The following is a 19,855-nucleotide window of genomic DNA, read 5'->3' on the forward strand; positions in this document are numbered from 1 at the left end:
CTATCTTACGCAATAGAGATGTTTACTTCTGTCTTTGGTGGAAATGCAGAATCCAGATATGGGAAAGCAAAAGGACAGCATTTAATTTCAAAAATTAATGGGCCTCACTAATCCTACCCTAAAGACTTTCATCCTTCCAGAAAAAAACATGTTCTTACCTTGAATTAGTTAATTGAGGGCAGTGCAGTTTTCAGTGATCAGATTAAGTGAAGCGCTAACCAAGGTAAACCATTTTTGGTGTAGAAAGTTAAGGCATAAAGAGTGTTTTCATAGCTCCAGTTATTTAAAGCCTGTGAAACATGAGCTCTGCAAAACATAAGGCAGCAAAGCCTTAAGTTAAGTTTGGTCCCATGATCCTCCTGTCAGCTGTAGGTCTTCACAGGTGTGCCAAACCATGGATTTGCCTGTGGTCATTAGGACTGACCAGTACTGCTTTTTTTAGGATCAAAAAATAATTTAAAAATACATTGTAGAAACATTACTCGAGAAGTGCCAGGTTGGAGGCTGATTTATTTGCACACAAAGAATAGAAAAAAGAAGATAAATAGGCTTCAGGTTTATTTCAAGGCCTTTTTATAAAACAGCTACTGAAATACTGACCTGGGAAATAGCGAGTGTAGTCCACAAAGCAAAACCAAGTGATGTAGTGTTTCCTCTTGAGAAGAGAGTTTTCCAACACTTCAACACCTTTCGTGGTGTGTGTGCAATTACACTATATTTGCTTCTTAATTTTAACAAGATGATAAATAAGGATTATTTGCTTAAGATATTAGCATGAACATAGCAGAAAATGTTTTGGGAATGGTGGTAGGGGAAATAATTCCTTGTGGTTAGTTTTCAATGAGAAACTTTTGGCGAGGAGTAGTGAGGGATCAAAACAGAAACTTCTCCAGGTCTTTGAAGTCTTGCAACTGGATGATTTTCCTCCATCTTTTTTGCAAGATGAGAGTAGACCTGCCAGACTCCAGTGATATTTTTTGTAATCCCACTTTTGGCAAAGCATCATGAAGAGGAAGGTTGAAGAAAAAATAGCTTCCTTCATCCTCCCTCTGGAGTTTGTCTGAGGGATGGCTTGCAGGGAATTCTTTTGCAAATCAAGCAGTCGGACGTAGTAAAAAGGGAGTGATCTGGCAAAAAAGATTGTAAGTAAGTTCTTCTGTAGTTTTCTCACACTGATAACGCTATTAAGGAGAGTAGTTTGTGTATCTTTTTCCCTGACTTCTGAAAGGCTGAATGGTAAATGGTAGAAATTCTTGCTTTCAGCTTACAAACTTGGGGTTTTGTGGTTTTAAAGAAAGCTAGGGTTGTCCTAAAACTCATGTGGAACTTTGATTAAGCATATCATGCAGAATTTATTAGCAATTAAAAATTACTGGATGGTCCATTTGTCACACATTATGTCTTAAGAGCAGGGTCTTGGAAGGCGGTCCGTTAAAAGGAATGTGGCTGTGCACAGACATATTGCTTCATACATTAGTTAACCTCTCATAGGTTTGTTAAATAAAAGTAGCTACTTGGAAAGTTGAATCTTTTTAAGAATATCACCTTATAAAATAATTTTCATGAAAGTTATTTCATGCCTTCAACAGATTTTGTATAACCATCACTTTATATTTCTTGCCTTCAGTCAAGCTGTGAGGTTAAATTATATTAAATAAATAAAAAAAATTATCTCCCAGCCTTATTCAATATTATGAACTACATAATGATGCCACAGAACATATTCATACTTGTACATATATACAGAAAAATAATAGTACATGCTCAAAGTGCTATGGAAGTGGCTAATAAATATGGGATGCTTCTCTGTATGGATACCTCCCACACACCACTTTGAAATTCATTCTACCTAGACCAAGAATTTGCAAGATACTTGTTAGATCTTTTCAAAGTATGACTTTCCATAAAAATATGTTTAGATGCAAAGTGTTATTTAAAGATTTTATGCCAGACTGTTCCTGTTTTACTCATGTCCCAGGTAAGAAATGTTTTTTAAAATCTTGGTTACAAGGAAAGTTTTATCCAGAAAAAATACCAGTTTGCTATCCATATGGTGCAGTTTATTCTATCAGTGTGAAAAGATGTTTGTTTTGGTGCTGATCATTGTCTTGATTTTGTTTCCTAAGGAAGTGTTTTATGCTCTGTCAGTTTGTCTTTCACTCCCTAACCTTTGAAACTATTGACCAATTTCAATCTAATTTGTTAAGGTAGGAATCTTTACAATGTTGAGTTGCTACAAGTTCTGTGAAAATCTGTATTTGACTCAAGTTGAAAGACCCGGGTTACTGCCCTCATGAGGGCCTTTCGTTTTGAGAGGCAAAAGCTGCTTGGGCAATGAGTACTCTCCCAGCCCTCAACAAGCCATGAACTCTTGCCCTGTAAGAAGTGGGAGAGATGTGGAGCGAAATGGAGAAGGCATGCTGGTGAGGGCTTGGGGATCTAGGACATAAGTCAATAGGATGTCGGGTTTCTTCAGTTCTACTTTTTGAAGATAAACCTGTTTAAGTATAATATACTGAATATTTCTGTATAGGAATCACTGAGCAGATATTAAAGCTACTGCTTTACAGGACTCATAGAGATGAGCTATGACTGCCAGAGTGAGTCACATCCCTGTGTTTTGTTTGTTGCTTATGGCACTGTTGAAAGCACTTACTGCGCAGAAAAATTCAATGGTTTGAACCCATATCATCACATTCATTTAAAAACAGTAGTACTGGAGTTGCCAAATTTCTTGACAAGACTGAAGAGGTCATATTTACCAGAGAGAACCAATTTCTATATACTTTCAGTGCCTGCATGGTGTTAGTTTTTAATAATGGAAAACAAAGCTATTAGTGTCCTATGCCACACGTGAACAGATCCTTGTGTTCAAATAGAGCCCTACTATAGGGGTTGTAGGCCCAGGGTCTACAAAAGGAAATCCTGTTGTATTTACTTTGTTGACTAGAAGATTGACAGGTAGTTTAGCAAGTTGGAATGGAAAGCAAAATATACAAAGTAATATTATAGATGTTGCCTTACAGATAAGTAAACATTGCTGGTTTATAAATTCTGGCATTGCAAAGCTTGATGGTGTATATACCCTTAAAAATTTCACTGGTGCATAATGTGTTTCAGGAAACCTATCTCAGCACCATTTTCTGAGTGGTAAAGTTTTCGTTTGTAATCCCTTGGCTACAAAATAAATACACTGTAGCCTTTTCAGACCCCCTGCAAATTCCTTCTGGTGAGCTGAATCACAGTTTCGTTGAGAAACCTTACATTTAGAGACTCATGGCTCCTAATGTCCAGTGCCTATCTAGATAGCCAGCTGAGATGCTTTCTAGATGCACATCAGGGGATCTCAAAAACTCTTGTGTGCAAAAATCAGCAAGGCAAGAAAAGCAGATGAGTTTGTTTTCTGTTTTGTGCAGCTATCTTTAGATCCACAGAATATAGACTGTACCCTAACCCTTAGCACACACGCTGTTGACTTAATCAATCATAACGAACCAGTAAAGATCTTGGGATAAGAACTCTTGGTGTTTTCTTGGTATGTAGATCACAGTGCAAATCCTGGCAGCTAAACCGGCTTCAGGTATGTGGGTGCTTTTTCAACCCCACATGACCTTCTGCTCTAGGTAATCAGCTCTGAGCTGTCCCTGAGGTAACTCACTAGGCAGAAAGCAAGTTTCATGCAGGAAAGTTCAGAGAGCTTCAGGGATGCCAGCGCCAGCTGATGATGCTGGATGCATGCAGCAGGTCTGGCACGCTAAGGGAAAGACTGCACAGATAGTGCATGCGCAAAAGAGATCATTCTACTTAGGTTCATTAAATCTGGTTACTCACTAGGGAAGGGGAACTTTACTAAAGTTGTCCTTGCCTTGCAGTTTTTAAAATTAATTCCTGCTTAGCGGTTTCCTGATCTGTGGCCTGGCCGCACAACAGAGCCGAGCCAATGCCACTTCCGGTGACAGTGACGAGGGGTGTTCACAGAAAACTCTTCTGTCCCTCACATTCTGTGCATCTTGTATTGGGTTTAGTAAAATGCAACAGATGAGAGAGACGTTCCCCATTCATACTCCAAAAGGATCTCAGCCTGTAGATCACAGCACTGCACGTCTTGAACTCAGGTAGAGCTCTGTGAAAGAGGAGAATGGGTGAGCACACAGTGTAGGCAGCTGCACCATGAGAGGGGGGCCACTTTCTCAAAATAGACATATGGATGACTTATTTTTAAAAATATATTCTATTTTGTTTTCCTCTTTGTTCTTTCAATTTCATCTATGGAAGCTAAGGATAAAGTAGTAGTGATGTAATATAAGGAAGCGAATAGAAACAGACACAAACTTTTAAAGTTTTAGGCCAGTTCAGATCTGGATCTGAACTTTTCAGCTAGTTCTCTTCATGTGATAAGATGACTTAATATAGGATCAAATCCCTTTTCCCTGAATTTGGGTGTGTGTGTGTGAGATTAAATCATTGGGGTTGAAGCAAGATACAAAGCAGTTTTTATAGCTGTTCACTGCTCCATAGTCAGGCATTGAGTTGTGATATCAATATGAGAAAATGCACTGCCTGCTCTGATTTATTCCATTTTTCTGATATACTTCTAGCTGGTTTTCCTCCCAGAACTCTTCCTCTACAACAATGTGGATTGAATATGTTTTTTGGAGGAAGTGGAGTTTTGCCAAATAGGATTTCCTACTCTGCTAGGGGAATTCTCCATTGCTGGATGGTGATAGGAGCTGAGCCTTGTGCACCGATTTAGTGAGCTAAAGTGAATGCATGTAACAAAGTGGTCCCTAGAATTTACAACTCAAAATATCTCTCCTAATGGAAGCTAAAAATATTGTTGTTTGTAAATTAGTTTGAACTTTTACAGACCAGGTCTGTTAGATCATCTCGGAAACTTCTGTGCTGCTTGATGGCTGCACGGTTCCCTTGAACTGGGCTCTAAGTACCAATGTGACAGAAACATTTTGCAGTAAACTAAGATTATTCAACTACAAGAAATCACAGAGAGTACTGGAGCACAGAGTCAAGTTTGGAAGTGCAATTTCCCTTCCAAACAGCAGCTGTTTTGGGAGCTTACACTATGTCATGATAGCCTGGAGGAAGCAGGACGATTCTCTTCTCACAAGCCTGAGACTTTAACAGGCTGCATATAAAATCCCAGGGCTCATTTATAACCAGGCCACCCAAAAGTTCTAGCTCACTTTTGTATCAAATATATACTAACGTTTGTGCAAGTTAGAAAGTGCTGTACCATCTCGAGCAGGTAAACTTACGGATTACAATGAAAGTTTCTGGTTTCTTCAGGATGGTACTATGAAAACTATGATCCAATAGAGATACTTAATGATATTGGTAGGGATTTAGGAGGCTACTGTGATCTCTCTGATTCTTCTGGGGAAGAGCATTTGCTCTTCAACACGCTGTGTTGTTTGGTAGAACTGGTTCCCTGAATAGTTTGATCAGGAATTGCCTTTTCTTTTGGGAGTCATGTTTAATGCTTTTTATAATATTGTCCTTCATCCCCTACCCCCCAAATGTCAGACCGTGTCTTTAGCAGGAGCACAGCCAGCATGGCTTTAGGACTGAAAGGTTCTTTTGTTGTTTCTGTTTCTTGGTGCTCTTTTTGTATCAATCCTAAGGGTGCATTGGTCTGGAGGACTAACGGCTAGAGATTGCCTTTATGAGGAATTCTCCTGCTATACTCTTACGGTTGCTGTCATGTGCTAACCTCAAGCAATACATCTGGCTTACTCGTATGATAAATGCTTTGTTTCTCCTTCCCTAAACAAGGAGGGTCAAGCTACATGCATTTCTTACAAATCAGTCTAAAGATTTATTTGTGGTAGATAAGTAGGGAACTAATCAGTAATCTATTCCATCAGCTTCAGCTACAGACATCTCAGCTGCTCCCCTGTCACTCTATTGCAAAGTAGGAACAGCTCCCCCCAGTTCAGGAGCCCCGTCTTCATCTGTCCCCTCTTGATTGGTCTCAAGTTCTAAATCTCCCCACCTGGCCCTTAAGCAATAATTAAGGCAATTAGCCTCTGTCTCCCAGGGCTAGTTGCTAACACAATCCAGCTGATTTACCTCCAGAGACAGCAAAAAAAAAAAAAAAGGTTGCTACTATAAGCAGATAGAGGCAAAAGGCAGAAAGGAAAGCAAGAACAAGCTAGTCCTTCATTCTCTAGTTGTGCCCTATACTTCTCTGTAAGCAATATGTTCCTCTCTTGCATATGCAACAAATTTGTGTTGTGCCCCTGTTGCATTCCTAGCTTTCCCCCAAAGAAATCAATCTTTAATATGTCATCTTATTACCAGGATCAGCTGTACATGGCTGTTCAGTACTGAACAGATTATTTTGGGTTACATGCATGTCATTAATCAATTGGCTTTGGTTTTTTGCATGAGTCTGTCTTTCAGTATGTTGCCATTACTGTCTTTTTTCCTCTAATCTGTACTTCTGAAGGTGTAAATGATTGGTCAGACTCTCATGATCAGAATAGAAGGAGTGACAGGACTGTCTTCTCTCACTTATTCTGGCATATGACTGTAGTGACTGAGCAACACAAACTGAAGGAGGGAGAGCCTAAATTTGTCTCAAACGATGGAGACAAGTGAGTTGGAGTTCCCTCCTCCACTGCTTCCACCAACTGATTTTTAATCTCCTTCCCAAACATTTGCACTTCTGCCATGCTCAGACTAGAAAGGAGAAAGGTGGGAGAACCTCTGAAATGCCATTGTGTAGGAATGAAGTAGGAAGAGGAAATCAGCAAAGGGAAGAACTTAGATAAATTCGGAAAGAGCACACCAAGAAAAGTCCATTGTTAAACCATTTTCCTCTCTTGTCCCCATCATAATTTTTAGTTCCTCATTATTTTCCACTTTTGTTCTGTGCACTGTGTTCTTCTTACTCATATGAGTTAGGATAAAAAATGCTGCTCCTCCCTCCTTATTAGAAAATACAGGTCCACAGCTCAGCATATAACTATGTGTTTAATAAGTCCAGCTGCAGTGTAGCCTTAGGCAGACTTTATAGGGAGTTGCTGAGTTCCTGGACCTCAAAGAGCACTCTTTTGCCAAAGTCCTGACAAGAATGGGACAGAGGCATCCTTTGTCTTCATTGCTTTCTTTTTCTTTACCTAGTGAAAACAAATGCTTCTCTCCTTTGCTGCTGCTGCTCTTGCGACACACAAACCCTGCAGTGGTGATGTATTATTATCCCTACATCTGTCTCTGCTGTTACTCTGTGGAAGTTTCTTTTGAAACTTTGTACAACCTGGAAGCCTCTTGCGTAGCTTCCATTTCCAGCTTTCCTGGGATACAGAGAGACAGGGGAGCAAGGTGAAAGTAAGTGTGAAAAAAGAATAATTCTTATCTCCTGACTTCCTGATATAACTTGAACTCTTGCGCCTGTGAATGTGTTTGGTCCTTGGGAACATTGCTCTGCAGATAGAAAAAGCTTGCATATACCTGAGCTGTTATGGAGGAGTAGAAAACTGTCATAGTAAAGAGTGACAGGAAGAAAAAGGCGGTGGAGTAAAGGGGCAGGTACAAAGTCTTTAGATTCTCTGTAGTCGTAGTTCTCTTAGCAAGGGTTTCACCTGTAGCTGACAGTCATAGATTCAAGGGATGTTGTTCACAAATAAGCACATAATTTCCCAGTGTAGATTCATGCTTTGGGACTTGAGAAAATAGCCTTATTGTGATTGAAGAAGAAAACAGGTTATTGAACCCTTTTGGTGTCACAGCTTAAATTTATGGCAAGAGGGAGCAGAGGGAAATTTAGGGAGGAAGATGTGAAGGAAATAGTATGAAAGTCAAAAGAACAATGCAAGAGGAGAATGAAGCATTAAGAACTAAATGCGTAATGAGTTCAAAGAGAAAGAAAAGAATGAAATATTTTAGGAGAAAGCTTGGAAAAAAATGGTTTAAACTGAACCAAGGGGCATGAACAGAAGAAATAAAAAAGGAGGAAGAAAAAGAACAAAGATGGTGGCAGTTTTCTAACTCATTGTAGATGTTTGACAAGGGGCCTGTGACTAAACCAGTGAATTGCATGTGGCTTGTATTCCCTGGTTTGTATTCCTCACTGCTAAAGTGAAGAAGGGGATTCTTCTACTTAGGTTTTCCAGCAGCAATATGCTCAAGATTAAAATAGAGCATGCGATGAGGCCATGTTGACAAGAAACCCTGCTCTTCTGTATTTACGACAGCATTAGTTCCCCGCATACAGATACCCCTAAGAAATTAAAATCCTAGAAATAAAACAGTAAGCTTAGGACATTTAAACTACTACTCAATAAATTATTTCACTCCTGTATCTCAATTCTTGTTTTTGCTGACAATAACTTCATACCTAAGTCAGACTTCAGATGCCATGACTGCAGTTGTAGTATTCAACAACTACTTCTCTTTTGAAAGCTAGCAGCAGTTTGGGATATTTTCTAACAATAAGGGTAGCACTGTTGGCCAGTAAGTGGGCTCTTTGAAGGATAGACTGAGTTTTGTCAGGGATTCTGCTGTTTCCTTGCAGGAGAGTTGCTATGAAACTCGACTGTTTGTTGCACCCCTGCTGACATGCTCAGTTATGTCTTACTCTTCTGTCACTTAGATGAGGACAGGCTGCAAAGAGAGGGGTGAGAGTCTTGAGGCTTGCATTGTGATTGTCATTGTGATATTCAAGTTTATAAAGGTCTTCTCCATCTTAGTTACTTCCTAAATGTGTTGCCTACATTAGAGGTTTCATTCTCAGTTTAAATAGAACAAGAAGAAATTAATAGCCCAGTGTTTTTGCAAAATAGTTTGTAGCTCTTACCAGCCAGTTGTCTAACAGTTGACCGAAGAATTGGTGGTCAAAAATGCTCACTACCTGCCTGTAATGTGAACATCAGTGGTCACTGAAATATACTGAAGTATATTTCATAAGAAAAATGTTCCCTCATTCCCATATAAACTGTTGCTATTTCATTTGAAAAAGAAAGCAAACAAAAAAACCTGACAAATGGAAGGCTGTGGAATCTGGGTGGAAACTGTAAAGGTTCTTGGCAAAAGGTCAAAATTTCACCAAAAATTAGAGATGGTAGTTTTCCAATGGAAGTTTTTGATTGATGCATTTTGACAAAAGCACAAGAACTACATGGGGCACTCCCAGGCTCTTGGTTTCACAAAGCTATGGTAGTACCTGCAAAGTATGCTAATGCTGTCCTTAGGAGACCACTCATGAAGTTTCATTACCTTTGATAATAAGGTAGGTTTTCTTCTTTTTCATAAGGTAGGCTCTTACAAGAGTATAACATCCTCATTCAGATCTTCTGGTTTGATTTTGGGTGTACTATAGGAAATGTTTAAATCCTCTACTGGCTCACAGTTTGCAGAAATCCAGAAGTTTGTGATGGAGCTTTCCTATGTGGCAGCCTCTATTTCTCAAATTCACAGAAACTCTGTCAGATCCTTTTAAAGCTTCAAAATAGCGGTGTATGATGCCAAAAATAATTTAGGCTTTTATTTGAGTCTGTCACCATTTAGCTTTGACTTTTCAGCTCCCACAAAGGACATTGTATTTTTGCCAAAAACACAGCAGCCACATTTTGCAATATGACCCATTATTGGGGGTTATATAACTATGGTTTTTTAGTATTTGGTCTTCCTACATCAGTGACAGGAGTTCTAGAATTCATTAATAAAACAACTTTGTAAAATAAAAGCTGTGAGAAGTAGGCAAGTCTCCTGCTCTGTTAAATAGGCTCTGCCCTGGTACTCTTGACACTGGTGGGCTAGGGAGGTTTGGACACGCTTATTCTGATCCTCCCAAGAATTCTTCCCCTCCAGAATGGCTGGAGAAGGAGCGGGAGCCTTCCTGAAGGTGCTGAATCAGGTAATAAGAGATTGGTTGTGGTTGAATTAGAAAGAAGCTCATTAAGCTATCGCCTCTAAATATACTTCATTCTTCTACTTGACTGAGAATTCTCAGTTGCCTCTCTGTTTTTACTCTCTACTTAATTTCTGAGGTTATTTCTATTAGGGCAAAGTGATGTATTTCAATAATGTTGGTCAATACCAGTGGGGATAGACCTAGGGTAGACTATATTTTAGCTAAAGGGAGAAAATATACCACCACAGGAAGATCTGTGTTTCAGGGGGTCTTTCAATTATTTCTTATCTTTCAATTATCCAAACTTCTATCTATCCAGATAAATCCTGCTGGAATGAAAGTGTCTGGGTAATTTACAGTTTACTCTGCTTATTGCTAATAAATGTGCTTCTGTTGAAAGGAGTATTATAAGCAAACAGATGATACAATATAGACTGGCTAATTACCAAGAAAGAATGAGTAGGTAGTCTTAGGAACAGTCACTGTTCTCTCAGTGACTACTGTAATGACTCAGGAGAAAAGACCATGTCAAAGATAATTCAGGAGAAAAATATTTTTATTTCTTAGTTCCTATTGTAAATAACTGAACAGTTGTCTTTCTGGAGCTCACATTGTTAACACAGAGCAAACAGAAAAGATCTTTTAATATTTCAGCGTAATACAAGTTTTGTGTAAAAATGTCTTATACAATCTACTCCACAACACTTTACATGTTAGATAACGCTTTTATAGAGTCAAACCTATGAAACCCTAGATTTCAGCTCTCCATTCTTCCAGTAAAAATGCTGTTATCCTCATGCTCCAAATAGCAGAATTATACACAATGACTCCTTCCCATTATCAGGGGTGAAATTTTATGAAGTAGCTGGAAAGGCCAATTGTGGTGTAACAAGGGGAGCAAACTGGTCATAGTCAGATGCAAAGATATGGGTAAGATGAGCAAATGTGTGACAAGTTTATAAAAATGAGGTTAATTGCATCTTGAAATAAATGCTGAGATGCTGGAATTGTATTTGAGACTTCACAGTCTTTTCTGTAATGAGAAAAAAATGATGGGCAGTAAAGTTCCACACACATGACAGTATGAAGGTTTGAAGGGGCCGTGTAAAAAGGATAATAGTAGTGAAGTCTGGAAGAGAGAAAGGCATAGGATTTAAGAGGGATTGTGGAAAAAATGGCTTATTAATGAAAAATAGTAGAAAGCTGGACTTCTATCTATAAAAACTGAAAGAGGATTGCTTAGGATAATAGCTGAACCTTAGTTTTCCAGTTATTCCTCCTGCTTTACTGTTTGAATTGAGGAGAAAAAGATAGGAACATTTGAATTCATAGTTTCATCTCTTTTAACGCCAAAAGGGCATGTATATGCCCAATGTATTTTATGTTTTCTAATGTGTTATTTATATTACACGTTATAGATTTAATGTAAAAAAAAAAACAACACTACCTCCTGTAGGCAAGTTCCATGCAATATGGAAAACTCACAGTTTCCGCAGGAAAGAAAGTGGAACTCTAAGAATCCAATATTCATTTCAAATATAATTTAAAGGGGAAGATATAGGACATAAATTTTCCCTTAACCTTACAGGCTTAATCTTTTAATTTTGTTTATATGTCAAATAAAATGCATGCTTCTTACTCATAGTCAGTTCACCAAAAACCAGTGTGTTACACTTTTTTCAAAAACCTTGTCATATGTAGAATCAGTTAAACATGTAAATGTGAAATAAAAAGTTAAAATCGAGTTCTAATTTAATTGACAATTCTGGACAAAAAAAGTCTTCAATCAAACATGGTGTCATCAGAATATTCTAATCCCTTTCTGTATCATAGGAATGGTTTCTATAAAAATATGTATACACAATAGCACATGGGAAAATATGCGGAAAAGCACACCTAATTTGCAAGAGTAATTGCTGACATTGTAGACTTTTGTGTATTCAGTGGTACAGGGCGAAAGACTGAGATGTAGAAAGAGAAGGAAGAAAGGGTTGGAGGTACAACTGAGGGGACGAGCAGAACTCTGTCAGCTTTAGATCATGGTTTTATTTACTCATTAAAAAATTTTGTTTGGTAACTCATAGATGTGGAGGCAGATTTCTAGAATAGAATCATGTATAGCCAGCAGAGTGTTTGCATCTCGGCCTACCTCACAACTCCTTTCCTTTCCATGCAATATGGAAACCTGTGCTACTGTCTTGCCAACTCTTCAAAAATCTCTTCAGCTCACAGGAGTGCTGTGGTTTGTGGGTGTTTAATGTAACAACTGAAGGAATTACACACTATCCAACTAAATGTAAATGTAAAATGTAATGTAAATGTGAAAAATGAAACTTCATTTAAAAAAAAAATAATCTGCTACGCTTCCTTCAGAGGCTTTTTTCCCTGAAAAGGTGGGGTCTTTTGTTCCCTTCTGACATTTTTAAAAAATCACAAAGCTATGATTTTCCAATTTTTGGTCATTACAGATAACCAGCCTCATTAATTAACTTTCTGTCACTGAATAACTTTTGGTCCAGTAATCAACAGCCGCCTTTGTACACTCACTGAGATAGCCAAGAGTCTCTTGCTGTCAGTTGCTGGGAGAAGCCTCCTGCAATGAGTTCATGTGGCACCATCCTCCAGACCATGTCTGATGGCCACACACCAGTGTCTGAGCCTATCAGGCATTGGCGCACTATGGTAGACTTTATATTTATTAATGTTCTGGATTACTTCTGCTTTATTTCTCACAAAATAACAGCATGACTTCTGTTGGCAACTGTGGGGTTTCTGCATTACTGTCTTTTGCATGTATGGGGTATTGTTTTATCTTGCAAATAAAGTGATAAGCTTTTTCTGCTGTAAGCATATTAGAAATCAGTCAAGCAATAAATGAGTATATTTTCCATAGAAAGGCCTCAAATGGAATACACTTTGGAGTTTTGGGAGTTGCTCGTTGAGAAAGTTTCAGACCAAATAAAGAATATCCAGAGCAGACCAGTAAGAATGATTACGAATCTGGAAAACATGAGTTTCATAGCATGAATGAATTTATTGGGAAGAGAAGATTGAGGGGAAGGGACATGATAACAGTCTTCAAATGTCTGAAAGATTCTTGTAAAGAGGGAAGAGAATGCTCTCTTCTCCAGGTACACCTGTCCTCCATTGCGGTATGTGGTAGATAGGTGAAAAAAAATAGGCTTAGTACTCTTTATGAAAGTCAGAGGTGGGTGTTAAGAATATTTTAATAATTCTGAAGATAGTGAAACACTGATGCAGATTGTCTGGGGGATGCATGGCATCCTGTCACTGGAAGTCTTAAAATAATAACCAGACAAACAGTGATCAGGAAGACCTTCTGACCTTGTTCTGTGGCAGCAAGATGAACTAGATGACACTGTGATGTCCTCCCAGGTCTTTTATTGTATGATTTGACACTCACCTTACTTCAGGCAGCTTTTGTTGCTGACTTGTAATGTATTGGAAAGATGTTGATATTTCATGTCACAAGCTCCTGATAGCAGGTTGTTAGGCAAGAACCTTTACTTTCATTTTTGTAAAGCAGAAGTGTCTAATACTATTGCAAGGAAGAGATTAAAATAAAGAACTTCAAACCTACAGCAAAGGGCAGGGACAAAGTGGCCAGAATATATCTGTCAACATCTCAGTATTTTTAAGACAACTTAATAATCATCTAAATGTTTGGGAGAGGCAATACTCTTGGCCTTAGCCTTGGCCTCATTTGTTCTGCTTGAATAATTTCTCATTTTACATTGCTGTCACCTTCTTTTCCAACACACATTTGTTAAACACAAAGGTTTCACCTGTGAAACATCTTGTGTCTACTAAGGCTTCCACTCCATGATTGCTTTAATCTTGCATTGCTGTCAACAGAGATGTGTATGCTCCCTCTATCCCTTCCATGCTCACACTTTCCTGTCAGCACAAAGGTTTGGGCTTTCAGGTGGTGAACTGGAATCAAGAACTGACCCTGGTCTTAAACAGACTGGCAAAAGAAAAAAAAAAAAACACAATCCCAAAACATTTTAACCAGGATCACTTCTCCAGTCTAGTTCACTGCAGGACCATAAAAATGTATGTGTCAAGGGGCGTACAGGAATCTGAATGAACAGGTTCCTGTCTGGCAAAGGTGGGAGCAGCCTTTTGAAAGGACAGTGCAAGACCTAAAATTGTGGAATGTGTACTAAGGAAAAGCTGTCCTCTGCTGTCCTACTCTATGTTTTTTTAGCACTGCAGCTGCTTAATAGAGTACCAAAAGAAAATGCTCATCAGCTTTTGCACAACTGCGGAGTCAACACAAGTGAGAGAAACAGTCTGTTCCTTCTCTGACTTGATATTGATCTGTGTAGAAATACAAAAAGATAGAAATTTTATCCTTAACTGAGCTTTTGTAACCTCTTCCCTCAGTTTGCCAATACAACAGCTAGGAAAAAACCTACCTTTTTTTCCTGGTACTGTACACAATCTTCAAATCCACGATGAATAAATATGGATTCCTGCCATGCAACTTTCTCAGAGTATGTTGTTCTCCACGGTTCATTTAAGATGCTGAAGTTGTTCTTGAAATGAATATTTTGGAGAAGACATTGGACAAGGCTCTCTATGGAATGTTTTCTTTAAAAAAAAAAATTACTATTGCATTTTTGAGAGACACAGCTAATCAATTTTGGCCTGAATTTCTTTCCTTCACAAAAGCAAATCTCAATCCTGGTGCATAATTTCTGATCTTGGCATCCAGCCCAAACATATGTACATACTGAAATCAGTTTTGCATCTGTTTAACTTTATGCACGAGTAGTCTAATTGGATTTAGTCTGATGAAATGACTCATGTGAAATCAAGTGTTTGCAGAACAAGGGTTTCAGACAGTAGGGTTCTTCAGGGCAGTAGCTTCTACAGCTTTATGTGGTGCCTAGCACATGAAATGGCTTTTTGATTATCTAGAAGCCCTCTGCATGCTGTATAGCTGTAGTATGAGGTGAAATGAAGAAGTACAAAAGAACAAGTCTTGCAGTCTAGGTCAGATCTTCTGCTGCGTAGCACTTGGACACAATTACAATAATTGTAACAATTAATTAATTGTAACTTTCTTTTTTAAAAATTTTCTTCTGGGAATCTCTTCAGGATCAAGGAAAATCACTCTTCTTATTCCTTCATAACAGGCTACCAGGCTGCAGCTGTTGGCCTTCTGGTAGCCATTGGTCAGGTTAAATACTGTTGCTTATATATGCTAGACACTCTGATAAGTTATAGCCGTCATCTCCTATCAGGATGGAACCATATTCTTCTGGAGCCTGATAACTCAATGGATTCAACACCTCCTGCAGGGACGAGTTATCTAAATGGGCAGCAATGTAGATATTAATCATCTTCCCAGAACAAAATACCAGTGTGTCAAGAAAAGGAACAGGGTTTTTTGCTGCTCTCCCAAATCTTATCTTCCCATGCCATCTCATGTCTGCCTGGCTAATTTCTTGCCTTGTAACTGTGCAGTCATAGGCTGTAGGAAAAGAAGAGGTGATGCTGAGCTTGCTACTTGTTGAAGGTGTTTGTATCTAGAGGCTGGCTCTTCTGTTTTCTTTTGATGTTTTCTCATTCTCCCTACGTCTGCTATAAGGGTCTAGGGAATGGAGAGTGGTCTAGAGAGTGAAGAGACTCAAGGAAGGGGATGAGAGAGGCTGCAAGATCTGATGTTAGGAGCATTAGGGATTAAAAAGCGGAACTCCAGGGGATTTGTACTGTGAGAATATAGTCTGGGGAGGACCGATAAAAAAGGAAGGCTTGCAGCATGAGTGCTGTTAAGGCAAGGCAAGGAAATGTATGTGAGTGACTTCAAAACTGATGGTGTACAGAGGACCAACGTAAGATGGAAATGGAAATAGGGAAAGAAAAAAAGAACTTGGGGTAAGAATATAAAGCAAGAAGTATACCTTAAAGATGAATGGTTTTGTTGGCCTTTCCCTCCTACCTCACTGCCCAGCTACATTCTGTGATTGGTGAAAACACCCTGAAATAAAGACAGTTTTAGGAAGCTCAGAATGTAGATCAAGGCATGTAATTTGAAGTATTTGAAATGTGTTTTTGATTGAGGCATTATGCTCCTGACTTTTGGTGACATTTAAGCAGGAGGCACCTAAAAAAAGCACGTATGTGAAGTTCATCGTGTAGCACCCGATTCAGGACTCTCTGAAGTTAATAGACTACAGTATGCTTTGAAGCAAGAGAGGAAAATATTGAAATATTACAGGATTAAAACATTATAGAAGTAAAATTGTGCTCTAAATTACCTAAACGTGAAGCTGATGGCTCTGGTGAAGATACTCTCTGATGTTTTTGTGTGACTGGGGGAAAGCTTTGATCTTAAAGTGTTAAGTCGTAGAAGGCTTTTTATTACTGATGTCTTTTTGTGGTCTGCAGTTTGAAGTGTATGCAGAAGAAACAGGTAACTGAAGTCTTGATATTGCAAGGAAAAATGCACAGTGTTGACTTTTGGTAATTGAAAACTTTCTGGTCCTACAAGTGGATACACTTTAATGAGATGGTCATCTGTTTTATCCAGCAAGCTGAATTTCTGCTCAGGGGAAAGTTCTGAATGCTGATAGACAAAGAGAAAATGGTTTTACTATATGATTCTCAGAAGAGCATTCAAAATGTTAACAAACCTACACATCTCTAATTCATTCTGGGGTTTTGCAAGTGAAACTAGAACATAATCATCTCCATGTTTTGAATAACTTATTGCAGCTCTTGATAATATTTCATATTGATTGGATGAATATCAATGTTTCCTACTTAAATCCTCTTTGCCTTAAAATGCGTAATTTTTAATCCTTTAGAGCAACTGCCCCTTATTTACATCTTAGCTAATACAAAGAAGTTGTATTTGTAAGAAACTTCTGTATGTAGTACTTAAACAAGGCTGTGTGGCAAAGATCTCACATTAACTAATTATCATAAGTAATTCATTTGTTAATTGATTTACTGAATTTGCAGCTGGTCAAATTTTTTTAAAGTACTGAAATGAATATTATTGTGAATTGTTCGCTCTTACAAGGCTTATGAGCACTTTATGTTGAACAAAGAATAAAAAGACATCATGGAATTCTTTAAATATTTATAAAGCATTTTTGATGAGTAGACCTTATTTCCATGGTGAATTTTTACAAACATATTCTTTTTGTCTATTTTCAGTCCCCTGCACATAGCTATTCAAGCTATGACTCTGGCAAGAATGAGAGTGTAGGCAGAGGTGCTGAAGATCTGTCTCTGAATCGAGGAGATGAGGATGAGGATGACCATGATGAGCAGGAAGATCCTGAGAAGGTTAATGAATCAGATGGGGTAGAAGCTGAGCGACTGAAAGCTTTTAACGTAAGTCCTCTTGCACTCATTGTCTTGTTTACTTCTACTATTCCTTTTACATTGTTATTTATGGGTAAGTTTGACAATATTAAAGGCACATTAATTAATTTGCAGGATTTATTTCAATTATTATTTTAATACGCATTAAACTCTTGCCAACAGATGACATTTACTGTGTTTTATTTAGAATTTTAAGGCAGAGTGCCATCTTTACCAGTGAGGAAAACAAAGCTTTGTTCTGTATGTGTGCGTGTGCACCTGTGTGTGTGGATGTGGATGTGTGTATGTGCATGTTCACCCATTGAATAGAAAGGGGCTGTAGCTAGTTTATCAGAAGACCACTGCGGTGGTCAGCTGTTCTCTATTGCTTTCCCAATATATGTAATTATGCATGAAAACATAAGCAATTGTTCAGACAAAGAAAAAGTGAGAGTCAGTTCAATAAAATGATTTGCAATCACAGCTTATTGTTAATAATGAAACTTAAGTAGTGCCTATTTTCACAATCTGTTCTGGTTTATCTCACAAGTTCTGTATCCTATAGACTATTCTTTTCTTGTCTTTTTTTTAATCAGCCCCCCAAAATAACCCTTTAAAGAACTGTTTGCTTAATATTTCTGGCTTCCCATTACAAAGCTCTTCAGTGGATAGAAAAAATGTCTTCCTATCAGTAATCAAGACAGGAAGCTAGGAAGAGAAGAGAGCCTCCCTCCAAACCCATCTCCTCTGTCTCCCTCTTGCCAACAGATGTTTGTCAGGCTGTTTGTAGATGAAAACTTGGACCGAATGGTCCCAATCTCTAAGCAGCCCAAAGAAAAGATCCAGGCTATCATTGACTCATGCAGGCGACAATTCCCTGAGTATCAAGAGCGTGCCAGAAAACGCATACGTACTTACCTCAAGTCCTGCAGGCGGATGAAAAGAAGTGGTTTTGAGATGGTGAGTTTTGATTTAAAACCCAGCCCTAGTTTCCATCAAAACCCCATATGTAAATCCATGGCACTATTTTGTTTTCATCTTAGTGTCTTTTTTGTTTGTTTATTTTTTTGATAATACCAGGTCAGAGGTTTCTTTTTCCCTCCTTCATTCTTCCTGAATTTATTCCCTTTGTTCACTGGTTTAGAAATGCTTTGAGACACTAGAGTTCACAAGATGACCTAGTATGGATGTATAGGAAAAGAAGAACAAAGCAAGGCATAAGGAGGGAAACCAAATGATGGCATATATAGTGACTTATTTCCTACTTTAGGTTACAGTTAGAGATTTTTGCCTGGAAAAGTCTTGCAGTAAGATGGATTTTTCTTTAAAATCCCTCTGCTAACTGGATTTCTGTGAGCTCTGTAAAAATTAGATACTGCTAGAGAAATGCTATGCCCAAGAAAATGCCCAGTGTAGTAACATCACACTGGCAATGATTTTGGCTTTGGGTTTTTTCCTTGTACATTTTAGCCTATCACTTATCAGTAAAAGTTACTCCTTTGAAATCTTTCAGTTGATATATAGGTGTGCAAAACGCATTAAATGGTTTTAAAACACAGACATCAAGCTTACAGTTTGAGCATCCCAATGGTTTAGTAATTGTAATTGAACCAAAACCCATGAAAATTATGATGGTATACAACTGTCAGTGTTTTCAGACATTAATATTTTAGTATTACTCAGTAGCACAAGAATGGGTCAGTAATGTCTTCTCACCAATTGGCAGCTTCATTACCTCTAAAAAACTTTGTATTTCTAAAACCCAGGAAAGTTGGAAGAAACTAGGTAGCTACACATCTTAATGTTTGATGTGTCTTGGCTATCTCTCTGGCCTTTAGATGACAATAAAATCACCTCATCGTTACAAATAGATATCATTTAGTGATTAAACATATCATTATTTTTTTTTAATGAGTCATGTGCAAACCCATTGATTACATTAAAAAATTACTGGAGATTATTGAATTTTACTGTTTCTCTCTTTCTCTCTGTCTTTCTCTTTCCTGCAGTCTTTGCAGAATATTTATGATTTCCACATGTTGTTTAAGATGTTAGCTGACAGTTTTAAGAACAAAATACCAGGTTTATTTGTAGGGTAAGACCACTATTGGATAACACAAAACGCAAAGACAGAAACTAAATTTTTGTATGTGTTTGTGATTCTAATTGACTGCATGGTTTTATTATTTGAAAAATTGGGATAACACTGTTTCTGAACAATGGAAACACAGATGAAGAGGGACAGGTAGAATAAAGGACATCTGTACAGATAAAAGTGCCAAAGATTGACTGGTGGTGTACATGTCAGATTGTATAGCCTTCCAAAATAAAAGAAGGAAAAACAGAAAGTAAATATTTCCTATGATACACTAAGTAGCATCAAATTCATCTACTCACTCTGGCTGAAAATAATTCAGCAACATCAAGTTCAGCTTTCACGATACCAAATATTTTTATTTTGCTGTACTTTCAATTGAAAATACTTACAAAATTAGCCGATACTAGCAAGTCTCCTCACTGTTCCAATTTATGGCCTCATTACTGTCATTATTCACGCTGATGAGCAGTTATGTAAACTAGCTCATTTTTTGTCATCTGAAAGACTTGCACAACTGTTTTGCACTATGAATAAAGAGCTTA

At 38.0% G+C, this 19,855-nt stretch overlaps 1 protein-coding gene across 3 annotated transcripts in view; it reads left to right on the forward strand.

Moving 5' to 3' along the window:
- NOL4 (nucleolar protein 4) overlaps positions 1-19,855 on the forward strand; it is a 206,792-nt gene that overhangs the window by 141,429 nt on the left and 45,508 nt on the right. For all 3 annotated transcript variants that reach the window (XM_076329767.1, XM_076329768.1, XM_076329769.1), the window contains 2 exons: positions 17,066-17,245; positions 17,984-18,175. In XM_076329767.1, coding sequence (XP_076185882.1) covers positions 17,066-17,245; positions 17,984-18,175 — 372 coding nt within the window. The remainder of the gene's footprint in view (positions 1-17,065; positions 17,246-17,983; positions 18,176-19,855) is intronic.

Source organism: Aptenodytes patagonicus, chromosome 2 (assembly GCF_965638725.1).
Source record: "Aptenodytes patagonicus chromosome 2, bAptPat1.pri.cur, whole genome shotgun sequence".
Taxonomy (NCBI): Eukaryota; Metazoa; Chordata; class Aves; order Sphenisciformes; family Spheniscidae; genus Aptenodytes; species Aptenodytes patagonicus.